Source organism: Pelodiscus sinensis, chromosome 16 (assembly GCF_049634645.1).
Source record: "Pelodiscus sinensis isolate JC-2024 chromosome 16, ASM4963464v1, whole genome shotgun sequence".
Lineage (NCBI taxonomy): Eukaryota > Metazoa > Chordata > Testudines > Trionychidae > Pelodiscus > Pelodiscus sinensis.
The window spans coordinates 18,340,404-18,362,555 of record NC_134726.1 but is presented as its reverse complement, the minus strand read 5'-3'; the positions used below and the strand labels follow the sequence as shown (position 1 = coordinate 18,362,555).

At 42.9% G+C, this 22,152-nt stretch overlaps 1 protein-coding gene across 4 annotated transcripts in view; it reads left to right on the top strand.

Annotated features, from left to right (window-relative positions):
• The window catches only part of MYH11 (myosin heavy chain 11), a 112,213-nt gene that overhangs the window by 48,854 nt on the left and 41,207 nt on the right, over positions 1-22,152 (top strand). For 3 of the 4 annotated variants that reach the window (XM_006119591.4, XM_075899364.1, XM_075899366.1), the window contains exons 5-10: positions 6,399-6,501; positions 9,775-9,795; positions 12,193-12,285; positions 15,832-15,895; positions 18,797-18,895; positions 20,169-20,312. In XM_006119591.4, the coding sequence (XP_006119653.3) occupies positions 6,399-6,501; positions 9,775-9,795; positions 12,193-12,285; positions 15,832-15,895; positions 18,797-18,895; positions 20,169-20,312 (524 nt within the window). The remainder of the gene's footprint in view (positions 1-6,398; positions 6,502-9,774; positions 9,796-12,192; positions 12,286-15,831; positions 15,896-18,796; positions 18,896-20,168; positions 20,313-22,152) is intronic. The other variant, XM_075899365.1, reaches the window with a different exon arrangement.

The window sequence follows — 22,152 nt, the reverse complement described above, 5'->3', positions numbered from 1 at the left end:
ACATTAAAATAGAAAATTATATTAAAGGCTAAAAATATGTGAAAGCAACTTTTATGTCTTCATATTGTAAAAAATGTGCACAATTCAAGAAATGCAAAAGTAATACTGTTCCAGCAGCAATGAGTTATATACACTTACAGATGTATGTGTGTATGTACAACCAAAAAGTGATTATTGCAAATGTCTTTGCTTTTTTTAAAATTGAAGACATGCCTGGAATTAGCAGTGTTCTGAAGGAAATGGTACCAATTAGGGTTTGAAATTCACACTTTGTTTAGGGGCTTTAGGTGGAGAGAGGATGAGTTTTTACTTGATACTACTTCTTCTGTTTGGCTAAAGAGTGCTTTCTGCAGGGTTGGATTTAAAAGATAGTAGCACATTGGTCTGCATTGCAATAATTGTAGCTTTGCAATGGGAAAACACAGTATCCTATGTATTCCAAGATGGGATGCAGCCTAGAATACTCAAGGAGCAAAATGAGGAAATATCTGAGTCTTCAGTAAGTATCTTTGAACAGTCATGGAAGATGGGAGAGATTCTGGAAGACTGGAAAAGGGCAAATACAGCGCCCATCTACAAAAGGGGAAATAAGGACAACTCGGGGAATTACAGACCAATCATCTTAAGTTCTGTACCTGGAAAGATAATGGAGCAAATAAATTAAGCAATCCATTTGCAAACATCTAGAAGATAATAAGGTTATAAGTAGCAATCAGCATGGATTTGTCAAGAACATATCTTGTCAAACCAACCTGATAGCTTTCTTTGAGGGGGTAACAAGCCAAGTTCTACCTCACCCCGACATCAGCCCCATCCTTCTGCCTCTCTGCATTAGATAGGAGGACTGTCCCAGTCCATGATAGCAGCGGGTGGCTCTGGTAAGGCAGTGATAGACAGGAACAGTAGTGGCTTCACGTGTGGATCAGGAGGAGGAGGGGCACCCCTGCTATGGAAGAGTCACCTGACTTGGATCATCCAACTCCCCATGCAGCTCGGGTATCCCCACCCCCAGTGCTGCTGCCTCCGTCAGCCCAGCTGCTTTCAACAGGTCAGGTGGGCATCAAAACCCCTGCTCATGGATTTCCCCCCAAGGCATCCTGAGCAGGGGCCCTGATGGCCCACCCCAGAGGCTGGACCTGCTGGGAGCCACATTTCAAGAAAGATGTAAACAAACTAGAAAAAATCCAAAGAAGAGCAAAAAAAAAAAATGATTAAAGGTCTAGAAAACATGACCTATGAAGGAGTATTGAAAAAACCTGTGTTCGTGTAGTCCGGGAAAGAGAAGACCGAGAGAGGAGGACAACCTTTTTCAAGTACATAAAAGGTCATTACAAGGAGGAGGGAGAAAAAATGTTGTTCTTAACCTCTGAGGATAAGAAGCAATGGGCTTAAATAGAAGCAAGGGAGGCTTAGGTTGGACATTAGGTAAACTTCCTAACTATCAGGGTGATTAACCACTAGATTAAATTGCTTAGGAAGGTTGTAGAATCTCCATCATTGGCGATTTTTAGAGCAGGCGAGACAAGCACCTCTCAGGGATGGTCTAGATAATATTTAGTCCTGCCTTGAGTGCAGGGGACTGGACTAGATGACCTCTCGAGGTCCCTTTCAGTCCTATGATTCTATTTATACCTGAAAGTTAAGAAACTGTAAAACGTAATGCAAATTCTTGAGAGTACAAAGATTTACTATATTTTTCACACCTGTGATCTTCTGATGGCTGAGGGGTGTGTCCAGTTGTCCCAGCAGCTGCTCCAGTTTGAGGTCACTGATCAGAGGGGAAGGGAAGCATTGAATGTGCACAGATGTCACACAGTGGGTAATATTTCATAGCAGCTGCCTAATAAGCATGCTCAGAAGTGATTTCTCAATCCACTATAATTTTCCCCCAGCCTAAACAAAGGCACTAATCCTCAGTGAAGACCATGGTCCAGATTTTTAAAGGTATTTGGGAGCATAGACAAAGGCTGGTAAAAGCAGCTTAGAGAGGGTGCAAATTTCACCCCCACTAAGCAATGAAAGAATAGCAGCTTCTCGCAGACAGGACCTCTCAATACAGCAATACATTTTTAGCTTGGCAAGAACAACAATTTGTTGGGAGATGGTGGGGTAGAGGATATGCATAGTATGTAAATGAAATATTGTATTGTTATTGCACGGACTCATGACATGTGCATTAATTTGGTGTTTATTGTCCACTATGAGAGGAGTCTACTTTTGCGATTGTAATTATCATGCTGCCTTATTTATGATGGAGAAATGGGATTTTGTGCAGGGTTCAAGCCTAAAACTGTGGAAGACACTTCCCAAACAAGTCTCCCTCTTCACCTCCACCCCAGAAACCTATCATGGGGGACACAGTGACCAGATGTTGGGAAGGGGAGTGAAATTTTTAAAGACCCATGAGGGGCAAGATCTAGGAGATGAAAATGGTGCCAGAGAGCTTTTCAGCTACTTTACTTGCTGTAGGGCATGGCACAGCAAAAGAACATATTGCTGCCATCCCACAACCGGTGGCTTTGGAAGGTAACTCTGTGAGACACTATGTCATGACAGGTCAACATGACTAATGCGCGCTAAAGTGTGCTAGAGGTTAGTAGTTTCTGGTAGGCGACCAGATAGTAAATGTGAAAAATCAGGACAGGAGACAGGGATGGGGTAAATAGGCACCTAGATAAGGAAAAGCCCTAAATATTAGGACTGTCCCTATAAAATAGGGACATCTGATCACCCTAGTTCCAGGAAGGATACCATTCAAGATGCTGGCCACCAAGTTTCAGTAGGTCAAACCAGCAAAATTCTCAAACCATGCTGCAAATAACAGATGGTCAGGAGGAGATGGGGGAGAAAGGGTGAATCTGTGCCAATCCATTTTAGACCTCCAGGGTGTGTCTACACTCGAAATAAGCTACGCAAACTGAGCTACATCAATTGTGTATCTTATTTCAAAATAGCTTATTTTGAAATTGGGAGCATCTACACAGCACTTATTTCAAAATAGAGCACTTCCTCCAACTTCTCTTACTTCTCGTACAATGAAGGTTACAAGAGTAGAAGTAAGAAGTCCTCCAGCTTGACAGTATTTCAACATTATTTCGAAATAACTGCCTGCTGTGTAGACGTGGTCTAAATTATTTCAAATTAACCTAGTTATTTTTTATAACCCTAGTTATTTTGAAATAATGTTGCTGAGTAGATGTACCCTTATAGTTTAATATAATCTGTTTTCACATATCGGGAGCTTAATCAGTGGGATCAAGTGTTAACCTTGAAGTTATGATGTGCCCTTTATATTACCACTGCTAGAACACTAGAACTGGAAGGGTCCTCAAGAAATCATCACAACCTGTCTCCTGCTCTCACATCAGGACCAAGCACCATCTAGATCATCCCATCTAGATCTAACCTGCTCTTAAATATCTTCAGTGATGGAGATTCCACAACTTCCCTAGGGAATTTATTGCAGTCTTTAACCACCCTGACAGGAAGCTTTTCCTAATGTCCAACCTAAACCTCCCTTGGTACAGTTTAAGCCCCTTGCTTCTTTTCCTATCATCAGAGGCCAAAGACAATAATCCTCCCCCCCCCCCCCTCCGTCTCCCATTTTGCTTAATTCATAACAGCACTTCAGACTTGTCTATCTCCATGGCCTTTCAGAAAAGACCAAGTGCAGTATGTTCGATACACGCTCTTGATATCCCTGATAAGCAGACTCAATTATTTAATAGGTCTTTACTCCATTTCTTGCTGCTGTGTTACAGCATCTGACATTTAGAACCTTGTTTAACTTTTCGTTGTCCACTTCAAAATAAAGCGAGCAAGCCTCACACTTCATCTGCAGAAAACAGTTTGGAAGAAAAGGGTTAAGGCAAGTGAGCACAGAGCAAAATGTTAAGTAACTTAAGAGCTGCAGTATGGCAGGAGAATTAAAAGTAAAATGATGCCATATATGGTAATACTCCCAGGGATTTAAGAGAAAGCCCAGTGATGGGTACTGTTGCCCTGGGAGAGAGGAAATGCAGCTCACATAATGATGAACTGCAAATAACCTTTCATAAATGAAATAGTTCAAAGCTCAGGGCTTGTTAGAATAAAGTTTTTTTATTTTTCCCAAAAGGCAAAGTTGTAAGGTGGATTTGTTTGAAAACTCTGTATGCAGAAGACTTTAAATTGGTGTGCTTAGCTTGGAATCATTCCCAGGACACTTCATTTTTATCAATAAAACATGGAAATGTTTCAACTCTGAAGCCCAAGCAGGGAGGGATCTGTCTTCTTAACTGTGCAAACTAATCCAGTCTTGTCAAAAGGACCTTGTTCATCTCAGTTAATCTAGTTGAACTTCTGCAAGCAAGAAAGAACAATTCTTATCATGGAGTACCTGCTATCGGAGGGAATTGAACAGAAAATTAACTATTTTATTTCCTCAGTAGGAAAAGAAAAACTGCAATTGATGCGGTGAAATAATTCCTACATCAAAGGACCTGAATAAATGCCAATGGGAATTTATGCATTTGTTTTTGTAAATCCACTTAGTGCAAGCAACAAAATGAGCCTGATTCTTACTTAGCCTAAGACCCTTTGATGGGGTTTTGGTTGTGTGAAGGGGACTTAGAGGGAGTTTTAATTATATTCACAACCACTTTAAGGCCCTTTTTAATGGGCACAGAAATGCAAGAGGATGCCCTAAGTTATGTCCACACTGCAATGGGGGACTCAGCTCATGTAAATATATCCAGACTAGTTTAACCTAGCTAGCTCAAGCACTGGACGACTGACAGAGCAGCAGCCGGGGCTGCAGCACAGCCTAGCCACCCACGAAATTAGCCAGGATTCTGGGCAGGCTCCTGCAGCACACACTGAAGCAATTGCACCATATCTTCACTGCCCCATGTTTCCACAAGCTGCCATTACACTCCAGGACAAAGTCGCGTTAAGGTACACAACTTCAGCTGTGTTAATTGTGTAGCTGAAGTCCAAATAGCTTAACTCAGCTTTTGGCACTGTCCACACTGCAGGGAGTTGAAGGGAGAGCACTCTTCCTTCGATTTCCTTTACTCCTCATGAAATGAGGGTTAGCGGCATTGGCGGGAGCACCCCTCTCAGTTCGAATGAGCTGTCTTAACTTGACTGCTAATTCGCACCCTGGAAGATCGACAGTAACGGCTTCGATCTTCCTCTGCAGTGTAGACATACCCCAGAATTGCTGTGTTGTCTACATGAGACCTGGGTCTAGAGGACTCTAGAAAAGCCAGGGCAGAAGAACTTAAGAAGTAGGGAAGGAATGATTAGGCTGAGTCTGAAAAGTGATTACGTAAAAATGGCCTCTGGCCCAGATCTGTTTCCAATTATCTGATTTCAGTCAAATGTGCTTATTTCAGTGCCAAAACTAAATGTTTGATGCCTTTAACCATTAGATCAGCAGGGCTCTGGGCAGAATGAGTTGGATTCCTTTATGGCTCATACATGCTCATTAGTGAGCTAAGTTTCAATTGCAAGGCCAGATGTGCCCTCCACCCTTATCTATTTAGTTGCATTGAAAACAGGGCTAGAAAGATGTAACAAGAACCAGGCCAGCAAAGCTATTACCAGTGGGAAGTCAGAAAGAACCTAACTTGGCTGCAACATCCCAGGCTGATTTTGCAGCTGCCTGGGGTGACATTACTTTTAATTTGTTCACACACTGGAACTAGAAATCCCATGGAAGACAATCCACATGGAAACAGAGCCCTACTTCACCAATTCATAGTCACTTTACCAACTAGAACTAGGCCAGCTGTGGCTTCCCCACACCAGCAGCCCTCGGCTAGAGTTGTACACAGCAATCTTAAATGCCAGGATCTGACCCAGAGGATCCAAGCTCAATGAGAGTTTCACCGCCATCTTTAAAAGGAGCAGGATCATGCCCATATTATCTGAGGTTTTGATCAAATCTGAGCTGTTAGTACTGGAACTGTGGAAATACAAATGAGTATTGCCACTGCTGTTGGATTTCCCACTCTACCCCATTCCTCTATTCCCAATTTGTAGTTAATTAGTCACCTTAAAATATTGGCAGACTTGTTTCCTTCCCTTCCCCAGCCTGCTTTTAATAAATGTTCAGCTGCTTCCCAAGTGAGAAGAACTCTTTCAACCATGCAGCATGTCTTTGGAACACCTTAAATGAACCTATATCCAGTCAAGATTTAAAAAAAAAAAAAGCGAGGGTCCTGATGTCACATTCCTGGTTTGCTGAAATCAGGTGGCATGTGGGGCAGGCAGGAGTTGGCAGGTTCAAGTAGAATGCAGAAGTTGATTAGTGTAGGATTTGTTTTCTTACTATTTACCCTAAATGTAGCACAACATGGAGGGAACCCCAGAGTCACCTATGCTTCGTTTTTCTTTTAAATTTCATTCCCCAGAGGTGAATCTGGTGCAGGTAAAACAGAAAATACCAAGAAGGTCATTCAATACCTGGCTGTTGTTGCTTCCTCACACAAGGGCAAGAAGGACACCAGTATCACTGTAAGTGACCTCTTCCATATTCAATAGCTTGCTGCTTTTCTTTTTAATTTAACTTCTAGTTTGTCAGGATTGTACTTAGCCAACTATGCTAACAGCAAGTCAAAACGTTTGCTACATCTATGTCTTGCCAAATAGTTGACATATTAAGAGTACACAGTTATGTCGCAGTTCCATGTTTACGGAAAAAGCCCAACAACTTAGACATCCCCTTAGGCACGAAGTCAGAATGTACTCTGCTGGAAGAGAAGTATTCATAGCTTCCATATAAATATCTTCTATTTGTAGTCTAGCAAGGACTTCATGAGCTTCCCAAGGGGTTAGGTTCCTTATTTTATCTTTGCCCTTTTGTAACTACAAACATTTAGAAAAAACTTGAATAATATTGTTTGGCTCCGTCAGGAAAGGTCTGAGCAAGATCTAAAGAGGAAAGTCAGACCAATAGAGCTGTCATTATCTTGATTAGCAGGTTTATTGTGCTACAGAATAACAAATAAGTAATTCTTGTGTCCCCCCAATGGATCACAACCTTGTCGTGGTTGGGGGGCTTGTGTGTCTCAGTGACCCCTAGAGCTATGTTAGCGGGAGCCTAGTGCTCCTGGTAGGATCATCCATGCCAGACAGGTCAAAGGATAGAGACCAGACTAAGTGTGATTTACTGGTCCTCCAGGTTGGGGATTTGACTCAGGGCTAATGACCCTGACCTAGAAAAAATATGTTATGGAAACAGCAACGAAGAATTCTCCTACAACAAAAATGGAGAACCTTTGTTGCTGCCCTACACACCAGTGGGTGTAATAGGTATTAACTTAACTTAATCCTTGTGTCTAAATTTTTAGGAGGCTTTCCAGCTTCTTCCTAGGACTTTAATCTTGACAGGATATAACATTTTCAAAAGCAGCTCGTCACTACGGAGCCTATATCCCAGGGATTGTCAGTGTGACAGAGGTTATGCCCACGCCACAGGCATTATTACAGCAGTCCAGCTATGTCACTGTAGCATAAACACTTGCTACACCAACAGAAGGTTTTCCCCCCTCAATGTGGAGTATCTAGGCAGTAGCTAGTTCAATAGAGGCATTCTTATTGAACTAGCTGCATGTATAGTAGGGGTTAGTTCAACTAACCTACTTGCAAGTGAGGAACCTGTGTGCTGAAGCCTGGTTGATCCAATGTTTAAGCTTTGGAACTGGAAAATGTTACCCAACTTCTATTTTATAAAAGCTGTGACAATTCCAGTTTCTGACACTATTGCAGGGGGCACTGCTCTCATTTGCCAATCCTCCAGGACTGGCCTGGAGTCTGCTGGAATCAGCATCAGTCTCCGGGCAGCTATTATAGAAATTCTGGAGATCTTAATCTGATATTTTAAGGAAATTATATTGCTATGTTTGGGGAAAAACCAACCCCAAATATCTTCCATCAGAGTTGGCAACCCTAACCACTCACTGCCAGATTTGGCCTCCTCCCAGTATTGGAGATTAGCTCAAAGCTGACATCCCTCCCAACTGTAGTTTATACATTGACACTGTGTTGTGGCCTCCCACAGCTCCTCTCAGGAACCCCATGTCCTCTTCATGGCTCAGCCCTCCAGCCATGTCACTAGACATGCACCCCTCCCCCCCCCAGCTGTCCTAGGCAGTCTCTCCTCTTACTGCCTCTGTACCACTCACCCAGGCCCACCATTTTTTCCAGGTTCCAGCTGAGCCCCCCTCTCTTCAGCTTCACTGCTCTAATGTTGAGCTTCTTTCTGCTGCTGTTCCCCTTTTCTTTCTATGCCTACTCGTTCCCAACAGCTCCCTCCCTCTTCTCAGGGAGTGACTGCAGTCTCTACTCACTCCTCCCTTTTGTCTGAGCTGCCTTTTCCCTGCAGCTCTGCCACTTTGTAGGCTCTACCTATTCCTGCCCAGATCAGCTCCCGGTTGTGTTAATTGGCCCTGCCTAAGCCCTTCAGGGCGAGTGTAGGGTAGCCCGCCTCATCACAGACACAATGGGCCTGCTTCCATAACAGATTTTGATGCACCAGGAATGTAGCATTAGGCACAACATGCAAGACTGGCTGGCTCAGGCAGAGGCTTGTGAGTAGTCATTACGGTTGCCAAGTGTCCGGTTTTCACCCAGACAGTCGATTATTTCTGACCCCTGTCTGGTAAAAAAACCAGAAAATACCAGACATGTATTGCAGGGAGAGCGATGAGCACGTGGGGATATTTAAAGGTGCAGCGACCTTTTGTTGTTGTTGTTATTGTTGTTTGGTTGGGGGTTTTTTTGGTTGGTTTTTGCTCAACAACTTTGGCTCCCTATTTTTTTTTTTTTTGTTTGTTTTTTTGCTCAATCAATTTTTTTTTCCTGTCATGTCTGGGATTTTTTTGTGAAAGTATCTGGCAACCCTACTTACCAGTCCTTGATAAATAAGTATCCACACCACACAGTAAGTGTGGGGAAGTTTGAGCTCACTGCCATTCCTATACCTATTATGCAGACAAGTAGGGAACTCCAGCCTCTAGGACTTCAGTCCAGCACCTTTCACCAGCACTATGTTCACTGAGAAGGAACTGAGAATAAAGGCCTGGTATTCCTGAGGTGAAGCACTTCTGAAAAATCAGGCCCTAAATGTATAAGTGTTCAACTGCCTGCGGGAAATGAGCTGATGGTTTCAATGCCATTCCTAATGGCCAGGTATCCCCTTTGCCACTATAGCTGGGGCTAACAGATACTCTTCTGGGAAGACTCAAGAAGCTAAGCAGTGAACTGTCTCTGAAACTGATCTATCCCCTCACCCCTGAAAGTGAGCCCTGTCAAGCAAGGACAGAGACAGAATAGCGAGGAGAAACTCTCTGTTCTATAGGCCACATAGGAGACTTTCATGTCTGGGGATGCTGTCTCAGCACTTATATTCATTTTACAAATGTCTGGATGCAGCGTAGGCTTAGGAATGTATCCTGAAAAAGTACTGTCTTTGGCTTGCATTTAGGGACTTATTTTATGCCTGATCCAAAGTCCACTGAAGTCAGTGAACAGACTTTGGATCAGGACTTTTATGATCAACCCCTGCTAAAATGAACTGTGTGTGCACTGTAGTTGTACTCTTATTATGTCTAAAACAGATTGTTCCCATTGGTTCCCCTTACTCTCCCACCCCAGTTTAAGTGGCATAAAGAAACTGTGTGTTGGTTATTTTTATGTAGAAAAAAACAAACCAAAAAAAGAGACACGAATGTATGTGTGATGGAAATAATACTGACATTTGTTTTATACCACATTATTCAACTACAGCAAGGTCCATCTTTTGCTTACGTGAGTAACTTAGACTGTTCGATGTGTGTTAAAGGCACTGAGTGTAGATTTGCATGCTATTGTTGCACCAAAAAAGACTTTTGTTGGAATATATCGTTATTGTATCACGTGACAAAAAGCAACAATAGCACCAATGTTCACATCTATTAACCCTAACTGTGTCAAGCTCCATGAAAAGATGAAGTCTGACATAGAGGGTTGTCTTTCAAGTATCACCGTTTTGTGTGTGTGTATCAAGATTTTCATCGTTAGAATGAATTTTCCCACGATCCTGAAAGAGCCAATCAGCCTGAAATTTGACCATATTGTTTCTGAATGAAAGTACCCAGAGACTTTGTGCTTCAGGTTGAACTTTTTAGGACTGTTGTGAAATAATTCCCAAACGATCACAGTGTGTGATTGATTGTAAATCTGCATGCTTTCCATTTGATATTGCTTATGATTCTGCATTTCCTACATCCATGGAGAATTATGCATGTTGCAAAACTTTGCATGTTCCCCAACTTGCTCCTACAATTAACAATAGTACAAAAAGGTTTCAGTATGTCTTCTGCTGTTTTATTGGTGTAGTTCTTGAGCTTCAGTGTTGCTTGTGAGTTTCCGCTCAGATTTAAATTAAGATTGAGGATCGTGTTAGGGGACAGATCAGATCTTGAACTATTTGTTGATTGTATTTAATAGTTCATTTGACAAGCTGCTTTGAAATTATCCATTTAATTTCTTTCTATGATGGACTAAATTCAATGCTAGTGTAGACAACTGAGCTTAGTGGGGATACACCTGCTTACACTAGCTCCATATTTGGAACTATAAGTTGATAACCAATACTTCGTACTGTATAGGAAAGCATAGATCCACTGTAGTGGCTGATCCAAGGCTCTGTTAGAGCCTTCCATTAATGAAGCTGCTCCTTTAACTCAGGCAGTGGAGGTCTATGCTTATAGTGCTCTAGGAGGTCCTCCAAGCAAACCCTGCTGTTAGCACAACTGGGGTTGTTACAATGGCAGAGTGTAGTTGGAAAGAATTGCCCAACCCAGTAAAGCATGGTAGCAGCCTTGTGTAAGGAACCTTTCATGGTTTTGTTTCCAGGAAGTTATTTTCCTGAGTTAGCATCTCTATTCCTCTTCTTCCGAACTGCTAGCTACGTATTTTTATAGTTCAGCATAGGGGAGCTTCTGAGCTGGACAGTCAGCAGTGCTACCCCATTCACCAACCATGTCCAAGCAGAAGAGATTAAAGAACAGTTGCCTTTTCTGTGCTCAGGCCTCTTTCCTGTCATACCCAGTGCAGGACAACTAGGAATGACAGTGATGGTATTTGGAATGAGAGGGAGCTATCCGTGCAGCAATGGCCTTGTAAACAGAGTTGTATACAGTGTGTGGTTTTCTATGCCGTGACAAGAGGTAGTTTTGCTAGCTATCTCCTCTGGACTCAATCCAAATTTTGCCTTTATTACTTGTTCACAGTAATTTACATTGTTAAAAAAATGAAGCTCCTACAAGAAATTCCTGCTTGAAAAGCTATGTTTGAAGTGACATACAGAGTGTTGCATAAAGAGCTGAATATATCAGGAGAAAATCAAAGAATAGGACACCTGGATGCAAAGGTTATATGGATTTAGGATGTGACAGTGAATGACTACAGTGTAGATGAGGAGGAGGAATTCAGATGCAGCTGGCCTCAGGCAAAATTACTTTATTGTTAGCATCATTGTGTGGTCTAGAAATAGGATTAAGTTCATATTTGCTTTCATTGCATGATTTGCTTAATTCACGATTACCAATAAAGTTTAACAATATAACAGTATGTTTAAGTTTGCATGGGAACTCATGGTCCTATTATGAAATAAAGTAATGCAATTCCATATTCAACCTAAATAGCCTTGCATGTAATGTGATTAATAGACTTGGTGTAATCTGCTTTGTAGCTTTGTGCTGCATTACATTAAAATTATTCTCAGCAAGTTTTTTCTAATTACATCATCATTTTCTATCATGAGACCTCAGTACACTAACTTGGAAAAAAGTCAGCAGGTTCTCTTTAGAGCATTTTGGATAATAATAAGATAAAATATCCATAGTTGACACTGAATGACTCTTCCATTAAGGCAAATCAATTATTAGGCTAAATGGATAAACAGAATCTGATCTTCAACAAGCAACAACACTGGAAAAGGGTCTTATTTACTTTGTGTACAGAACAGCAGTAGACTGCAGTGCACCAGTATAGAAACACAATGATTATTAGAGAAATAAAAATAAATCCACATGGAGTGCATTAATCAGCAAAAATATACTGAGGCTTAAAACATCTTGAGTTTTTCAGGTATGTGCATTTCCTGTTTTCGTTTAACTAACTGATGAATTCCAGGTTAACTTGAGTCTGCATGAATTTTAGGGTGAGCTGGAAAAGCAGCTTCTTCAGGCAAATCCTATTCTTGAAGCTTTTGGCAATGCCAAAACTGTGAAGAATGACAACTCCTCCAGATTTGTAAGTAGCAGAAATGCTCCCTGTGTATGACAGTTTTCATCAGTACCCCATAAAGACCATGTGTGCAGATGGCTAAAATCCTTTGAACACTGCAGGGAAGGGGTCGATTGTTTTTTTTTTAAAGAGATTCTCCATAATTACTCCCCTTAAAGAAGGGATTTAGGATTTCTCTCTGGATCATAATTTTTGAATGCTAGAAAAGAACAAAACAGGCTGAAAGTTGGCTGTGTCATAGTCTGCTCAGTGTTTAGCAGTACACACACCTGGGCTCTGCCAGAGTTTTTTGGCTTAATATTCACCTTCGTAACATTTTGCCAACAGGATCAGTTTTCTTTTTCTGGCATGACTTATGTAGGGGTATTAATATGTGAAATGAATGATTCTAGGGTAGAGGAGGGGAAATCATGAAGTTTCAACTTGACATGATACAGGCTGGGGTTGGGTTTTGTAAAAAGAAGTATTCAGCATGATCTAAGCAATCTCTCGGTAAAGTAGTAACTTCTGTGGGAGCCGTGCTAACCCAATCATTCTTCCTCGTGTACGTGTGTGATTATGATGGTTGCCATCATGGCCAACACATTAGGGACTGAACCCAGCTCAAATTTCAGCTAAAGAGATAAGGCTCTGGGCAAGCCCACTGATGGGGAAAGAGGGAGAAAAGGGAGCAATTGTGATTCAAAAGGGCCCCTAGCGCCTGGCCACTTCTGCTGCTATTGCAGCCGATGGAGCCCCAGATTCTGTAAAACACTGCTGGAGAGCCACACTGAGGGGCTGCCTCTCCTCAGTGCTTTCCAGGTGCCTAGCTCCAGTCCCATCTCCATCCCTTCCACCTGAAGTCCACCCCTTCCAGAAGTGCAAAGCACGTCCCCCTCTACCACTCCACCCAGAGACCCAGCAAGGCTTCTGTGACCAGGGACTATGAGTGGTTTGGGCACAGAGGCAGATACATAACACATGCTCATAAGCCAGCTATGCTATTTGAGGTTTTTTATTATTGCAATACACTAGTAAGTTAAGATACTAGCTTGGCTTTTGCAATACATACCTGTGACAATAATAAATTATAAAAATGAGGATGAGAATACTAGGAAAACCAGACTGCTCTTCTCAAATGTGCACAAGACTTTAAATAGACTAGATTTTATTCTCAAAATTGCCCACTTCCTTCAATAACCTTCCTATTCAGCAAATTTTCATCTTGAATAATTTAGTCCCCTATAGACCCAGAATCTTTGATCTTCACTGGCTTGGACTGTCTCATTTAAGAGTCTTAAATTAGATGATGCTTCTGTGTAATCACAGCACCATGATCATGTGTACCCTTTCAATGATACTAGATATTAAAACAAAACAAATTTGTTCTGATTATTTTTAATTATTAATGTGTAATGGATGCAAGATGTCATAAAATTAATTTACACGTTAAAAACAAACATTTGCGTACAAAAATCATATATGTAATTCGAGGTAGAAAGGCTACAACATTTGTGGAAGGCTTTTAACTTTGCCATAATGTTTAAGTAAATAAAAGTAGTAAGTATTTTAATGGTCATTAACATTCTGACTGGTTGAGTATAATCCTCTGTTAGCCTTTACCTGGGCTCGTGCTCCTGACCTTGCCTGTGAGATACCAGGTTCAGTTCCCAGTGACACCCAAAATCAGTGATCAACAACCTATGGCTCTTAAGTTAGAATACAAAAGCTCAGTACAGAACCAAATATGGCTCTTTTGTCATTCCGAAAATACATGCAACTTTTAAAATTAGAATGAAAATTAATTCAAAATTTCATAGACACATAATTCCTCATGCCAAGATGGTCTTTTTTTTGGGGTCTATTTCACCTTTAACCAGAGTTGAAAGTCAGGCGGGACACCACAGTAAGAAGCTGCTACTCTCCGGCAAGAGCTGGCTGGGAGACACTGCAGCTATGTCTACACTGGCCCCTTCTTCGGAAGGGGCATGCTAATTTTGAACTTGGGAATAGGGAAATCCGCGGGGGATTTAAATAAACATGGCTGCCGCTTTTTTTCCAGCTGGGGGAAAAGCCGGAAAAAAGCGTCTAGACTGGCGCTTGAAAGTAGGAATAAGAGATCCTCTGGAAAAGGGCTTTATTCCGGAGGATCGCGCCAGTCTAGACACTTTTTTCCGGCTTTTCCCCAAGCCGGAAAAAAAGCGGCGGCCATGTTTATTTAAATCCCGCGGGGGATATTTAAATCCCCCGCGGATTTCCCTATTCCCAAGTTCAAAATTAGCATGCCCCTTCCGAAGAAGGGGCCAGTGTAGACGTAGCCTGCTTGTTAAAGGGCTGGCTGAGGGCACGCTGTAAGGGACGTGTGCGTGCTCCCAGCCAGAATAGTGAGAGGGACTGGCAGCTGCAGATGCCTCCATCTGGCTGCAGTAGCCCAGCTCCAGCCCCCATCTGATGGTCGTCTGTCCCCAACCCCTGTGCTCCTGGGTCAGATCCAGCAGCCAAGCCATGGCAGCCCTACAACTGCTACAACAGTTGCAACAGCCCAGCAGCAGCAGCCCGGCTCAGGCTCTGGCAGTGGCAGCCTGGCCAATAAGGCCCCAATAATGCCCCAGCCCTCATCTGGCCACAGCGTCCTGTCCCCGGCCCCGATCCTGGGGCCGGCCTTGAGGTCTGGGCCCCATCTGGCTGCAGGAAGGACTGAAGGTAGCCCCCCTCCTGCTGCAGCATAGGTAGGAGGGGAGGCCACGATCCGGATGTGGCAATTCTGGCCCAGCCCCTCGTCCAGCCATTGCCACCCAGGTGCAGCAGCCCAAGCTAGGTAAAGTAATCTGGCCCCACAGCCACACACCCCATACTTTATTTCCCACCCCAGCACCTTGCCCTGCCTCCTGCACCTCCCACACATACCAGTCCAACCCTGACTCCTGCACACCCCACACCCCCAAACTGCACCCCCAAAAGCAGCAGATGTCCCATTAACTACATCTGTGAGGACAATGTTTCATTTCTGCTATTATTAATCATCATGTCAATTATCAATAATACCAAGTTGTATATTTTCAGTCATGCAAATGGGCATTTTTATACTGACTCCTTCTTGATCACTTGTTCTGAATTTTGAAGTAGTTTGGCTCTTTAGTTTGAAAAGGTTGCCCAGAATAGTGGTGGTTTATATCAGTATATGGAGGGTCCTCTCTTGTGTTGAAGAATCAGCTGCTTATCATAGTATTTCCTGCCTGCTTCCCCCCAACCCATAAGATACCTTTCCATGGCCCTAGAGATCTGTGTTGAGAAGAAAGAAGGGACTCACACCATCCCTCCCTTGGCCACTTGCAGGCTCTTTGGGGTTCGTGGATCTGGGCTCTTTCTTTTCCCACTACCTAGATGAAACAAAGGCAAATCTCACAAGGAAACCTCTCAGAGGATTCTTCCCTTCAGCCTCCTCCCAGGAGTTTTGCTACAAAGGCAGGAATAGGGCCTGTTATTACAGAGCAGACAGTGTTGTAATGTGCCTCTTAAAATAAGCTATAAAACACAGAAGCAGCCCAAGCCATGTCCTCTTCTTATTAACAGGGCAAGTTCATCCGCATCAACTTTGATGTCACCGGCTACATTGTTGGAGCAAACATAGAAACTTGTATCCTTTTCAGTGAACATCATGGGAAACTAATTAGGGGCGAGCTAAAGGAAGTAATATAAACAGACTCCCTTGCATGTCTAAGAAAGGCAAATATCACTAACACTGATATAAACAAAGGGCAGCGAGGGAAATAGCTCCATTTATGCTGATACCAATTTTGCAATTTGTCTCACTCTCGTGTTTACGATTTCCGTTAAGATTAATCGGATTGTTTTCTCTGCTATCAGAACAAAGCACACTATCAACCTCCCCCTACGCAATGCCTCAGAAAATACGGATGGAACATCCCACCCAATCAGATGATTTAATATCAGAATCTCTGTCCAATAGGCCACGTGCTATGGTGATAAGTTGATCTTGGAGTAAAGACCCTGACTTGGGAGACCGGGTTCAGGTTCTGCTCTGTATTTATGTGACTGGTCACTTATTCTTGTGGCTTAGGCTATGTCTAGACTGCAAAGAAAAGTCGTGAAAAGATACGCAAATTGGAAAAAGATACACAAATTGCATTTTGCATCTTTTTCCACTTTCTTTTGGAAGAGGCTTTTCCAAAATTTGGCCCGTCTACATGGGGCCAAATTTCAGAAAAGCCTCCTCTTTTGACACATCTTCCTCATACAATGAGGGTTACAGGGATGGCAAAAGAACGTGTCCCCTTTTTTAGAAATTGTTCCCAAAAAAGTAGATGTGTTCCCTGGACACAGCATAGCTTTTCCGCGATACCTCTGGTATCCCAGAAAAGCTCTGAAGCCTAGACATAGCCTTAGTTTCCCCACCTGTAAAAGAGGGCTAATACTTCCTTACCCCTTGATGGGGCCCTGTGTATTAGAGGCTTTGATACGATGGTGTTGAGGCCGTAAGTGCTAAAGTAAATGAACTCAGAGAAAACACCAGTGATAATATGCTGATGGGGACTGTCTTTTGTCCAGTGTGTAGTGCAGTGGGGTCCTAGTTTCTGAGGGTGCTATCTCACTACCATGAATACCTAAGACATTTATTTTTTCTTCATCAAAGTGACAGCAGGAAAGTGTAGGAGTCAGGATTAAACTGACAAGATTAATCCCTTCCCTTATTAAATTCCTGGCATATTGAGGTGAGGGTTTCCATCCCTCTGGTGTCATTTGGTCTCTGTCTGTACTGTGAGCCCAGCCTGCCCAGACATGACTTATCTTTGGGGCTCATAAAGCATTTGCTCTGTGCCAATATTTCTGTGCCACCTGCTCCAAATGCTGGACATTTGCAACAAGCTTTTCTGGATAGTTCCCCCCTACCTAGTGTGTATCTCCTTTTCCTTTCCTCCTCCATATCCAATTAGAAACCCACAGCTTACTTGTGCCAGCTGATTCAAGCTTGCAGGGCTCAGGGCTCAGGCTAAGGGGCTATTTAATTGTAGTGCAGATGTTTGGGCTCAGGCTAAAGCAATTAATTAATCATTTGCAGATGCTGAGCCAGTGTTGTCAACTCCAAATTTAGCAGATTAGATGTTCATTACCATAGCTAGTAATTATTATTATTTTTACTTTACTTTACTGGCTCATGTGCCAGCCTTGAAAGCAGGACATCTGGAAGGGTGCTGGAGACACTGATTGATGTTGAAAGATTCACATTAGTATCTGATTCCCAGAGGGGTTCCTCTTGAGGAAGAAAGGGCACGACAGATACCATGTAAGCTAGGCCTGGTTCTATGACAGAGGTGGGCAGATACTGCAGGCAGGATATGGTTCCCCAGTTAACTCTGGTGGGCTCCCACCACTGTATTTACATGCATCTCCACAGATACAAGTGCTTGTGTAACCACCACCAGGTGGATTTGAACCTGGGATCTCTGAAGTTTAGTATAGGAGCCTCTACCCTCTGAGCTAAAAGCCAGCTGGCTCCCAGCCCATGCTGTAGCGGTCTCTTGATCTTAGCTGCTGCTGTGGCATAGATGCCACTTGCATTGCTCACTAACCACACTAGGGCTATGTCTACACTGGCGGGTTCTTGTGCCAGAAATATGCAAATGAGTCTAAGTGTGGAATATCGCCAATCCTCATTTGCGTACCTAATGAGCCGCCATTTTCACGGAAGAGGCTCTTGCACCAGAAGAAGCATCTACACTGCCCCTTCTTGCGCAAGAATAACCCTCTTGCACAATGCCGTTATTCCTGAAAATAATCAGCGGGGTGGCATTGCGCAAGAGGGTTTTTCTTGCACAAGAAGGGGCAGTGTAGACAGCTCCTTCTGGTGCAAGAGCCTCTTCCGCAAAAATGGTGGCTCATTAGGTATGCAAATAAAGCTCGGTGATATTCCACACTTAGCCTCATTTGCATATTTCTGGCGCAAGAACCTGGCAGTGTAGACATAGCCTAGATGTGTGGGTTACATTTGCACCTCCCATTGGCCATGTATCACTATTCCCATCCAATGGGAGCTGCAGAAAGTGGTGTCCCGGTTTGCACCACTCCCTGCAGCTCCCACTGGCCAGGTATGGCAATCTGCAGCCAAAGGGAGCTGCAAGCACGCATCTCCATGGAGGAGCATGTAAATACCGCAGTGGAGCCCGCCAGGGGCTAACCCTGGTGAACTATCTCCATTTTATTTCCCGCCCCCGCTCCATAAACACCTATGGTTACATGTAATGAATGCTATCATGATGAGTACCCTTGATCAGATCATAGAACTACTCACGCTAGTAAGTACTCAACCAAGCACTTGTCTCACTTCTCGTATTTCAGCTGAGATCAGTAATAAGCACTGAACATGGTAGTAAGTGATTGCAGGATCAAACCCATGTTTGTTAGGCAAGTTAACAAACACCCAACATGTGCCATGGATTGTACTAAGGCAACTGGCATTGTTAGATGCACGGAGTGAAACACAGCATTAAGATTTTTTTTTAACGTACGTAACACACAGATTTGCTTGAAAAGTCTCGTGCTATTCGCCAGGCTAGAGATGAGCGGACATTTCATATCTTTTACTATATGATTGCTGGCACTGGGGAACAAATGAAAAGTAAGTTATTTATCTTAAGCTGAACTACCTGAGTAGCAGGGCCAAGTTACGTAACTGACTTTGAATGGTAGAATCTTAGGACAGGAAAGGCCCTCCAGAGGTCACCTAGCCCAGTCTTCTGCACTCATGACAGGACTAGGTATTATCTAGACTAGTGTTTCTCAACCTTTTTTTTATAAAGTACTCCTTTAAAAAAAATTATAAGTACCCCCAGTACTTACAGTTTTCAGACACACACAAATATTTTCTACCATTGTAACACATTTGTTTAAACAACTTAATCATAGCCTGGTAAGCGATTAAATTTTTGGGTGTAAAAAGTACAAAAATAATAAAATGCTGTAAAACTTAAAACAAAAATTCAGGTTTCTCCAAATGTCAGTTGCGTTGACTTACCCCCCAGACTTCTCTCGAGTACCTGTAAGGGTACTCATACCACTGGTTGAGAAACACTGAGCTAGATCACCGCTGTCAGGTGTTTATCTAACTTACTCCTGCAAACCTGGACTTTAGGGTCTTTCCAGAAATCAGGAGTTGCCAGGACACAAATATGCCCTGGCTATGGCCTCTTTCCTCCATCCATTCCACTGTCACTGGAAGCTGTGATAACACATTTTTCAAAGCTACTAATAAATAGAGGCACTAAATTCCATACACCAGGGCTATGTCCACACTGGCATGATCTTGTGCAAAAACTCTTTAGCTCAAGAGTTCTTGTGCAAAAACTCTTCCAGAAGAGAGCGTCTACACTGTCATGTGCTTTTGCGCAAGAGATGTGCTTTTGTGCAAGAGCATCCATGCCAGTGTAGATGCTCTCTTGTGCAAGAAAGCTCTGATGGCCTTTTAACCATAGGGGTTTCTTGCACAAGAAATTCATGTTGCCTGTCTACACTGGCCTCTTGTGCAAGAACAGCTGAGCAAAAGGGCTTGTTCCTGAGTGGGAGCATCATAGTTCTTGCGCAAGAAGCCCTGATTTCATACAGTAGAATGTCAGTTTACTTGCGCATGAATACACGGCCAGTGTAGACAGGCAGCAAGTTTTTGCGCACGAGCGGACGCTTTGGCGCAAGATCGCACCAGTGTAGACACAGCCTATGGAAATCCCCGGTTGGCAAAACTACTGTTTTGTTTGGTTTTGTTTTTATCTGCTTTGCATCAGATCAATGGACTTAATAGACCAGAAATTTGAGAATTTAAGCAGACTTTACACTCTGGACAATCAAATTTTTAAATGATCTTTTCCCTAAGTTGACTTTTTCTTCACCCTTTATAGAGGATTTATTGCTGGAAAGTTTCAACAACTATACCTTTCTATCTAATGGCTATGTGCCCATTCCTGCTCAGCAAGATGATGAGATGTTCCAGGAGACCTTGGAAGCCATGACAATTATGGGTTTTAATGAAGAGGAACAGCTTGGTAAGAATTGCTAGCAAGTCAAGTAAAGGACATATTTTTACAAGCATCAGCTTATAGATGTAAGATCCCTGGGCACACACTTACAGCAGTGTGTTCTTTTCAAGATGTGCCACTATGTAATCTGCATGTATATGCACATTTAGTTTCATATTCGGAAGTTAATATTATTCAAGACTATTCAAGTCCAGGCCTCTCTGGAGAAGCATGGTCTTTCCACTGGACTGGGAACCAGACATTCCAGAGTTCTTAATCTATTTTTTACTTCCTCTGTGTCAGATTCACCATCTGCCATATGGTGTAATACCTCTCTCCCTCCAAAGCAGTGTTCCCTGTAAGATGTGCACTTAAGTGGCCACCCAGGAGAAATTAAGATGCTGCCAATACTAGCATTAGCTGCAGGTTCAGGGCAGAGAGAAATGAACAATCAGCCTCAGCAATCTTGAAAATGTACATAATGTGGATATAGGATAACCCTCTTCGCTGACAGTTTGTGGTTTTGATTGTCATGACATTGCATGAGAGCTTCCTTCCCTCCCCCCTCCAGCTCTGCCCCCAGTTATATTAGTTTTCATACCTGAGGTGACACCTGGTGGCCAGGACAATGGAGATCTTATTACTGACCACATTGATCCAAACTGCGTCTGTGAGGGTCTGAATTCCATCAGCCCCCAACAATTTCACTAGGGACTGAGGGTGTTAAATCCTGAAGAGCAGCAATTTTGCACCTTTCCAGACTGGATTCAGAAGTGTCTATTGTGATAAAGATGGCAAGGCTCTTCTCCCACCAAGACACGCAGGGGCAGATGATGCCTACACCTCTCACTGGCAGCAATGGTAATTCTGGGTATTGACCCCTCATTTCCCCTTGCCTGGACCCCAAAACACGACCCCACTAAAGCCCCACTCTCTGTACAAGTCTTGAGTCTAGCAAAAAAGAACTAACCCCTGAAACACAAGACAGTCTGGTTTGTAAAGTGACAATGTATTTTAACATGCAAGGGAACGTGGTGTTACATTAATGCACACTTTCATAATTGCACTTTAATCCGATGATATTTTCGATACTAAATTCTTAGGCTCCGATTTTGTAAAGATGTATACGTGTGCTTAACTTTAATTCCATGGAACTGCTACATTAGGAAATAGTTTTTGCTCTTAGGAGTAGATTAAGACCATTATTATAAAATAAAATACTCTACCATAGTAGTGCACAGGCTATGGTCTATGAGCCATCAACAATCCTCAGAGCACTAAGTGGTGGTTATGAATACATAACAGATAACATGGTGCTGGCTTCTCTTTTTATTTCCAGCTACTAAATGTTGTTCAAAGTGAGCTACAGATACATACCCTGGTTTCCTAACATTACTTCTCTGAGTAAGAAATTGCTTTCATTGCTCCAGGGAAGCTTTGCAGCCACCAAGAAGGAGAGGTAGCCTTGATCATCATGAACATTAGGGGAGGTGAATCGATGAGAAACGCTCTTCTAAGATACAGTCTGCACTAGTGTTTCTCAGTCCACAGCCCATGAGGCCCAATTAGCACACACAGCAGCTGCTCAGTCCCACATGCCAGAGTCAGGAGTCCTAGCCCCACTCTGAGGAGTGGTGTCTGGGCAGGAAGTGCTGGACATATAGGGTATGTCTAGACTGCATCCGTCTGTCGGCAGAGGGATGCAGATTAGGCAGGTCGACATTGCAAATGAGGCAGGAATTTAAATATCCTGTGCCTAATTTGCATAAAAATGGCCATCTTGTTTTGCCAACTCAGCACTTTGTCGGCAAAAAGCGGCAGTCTAGAGGGGGATCTGTCGAGAAAGAAAGCCTTTTTTGACAGATTC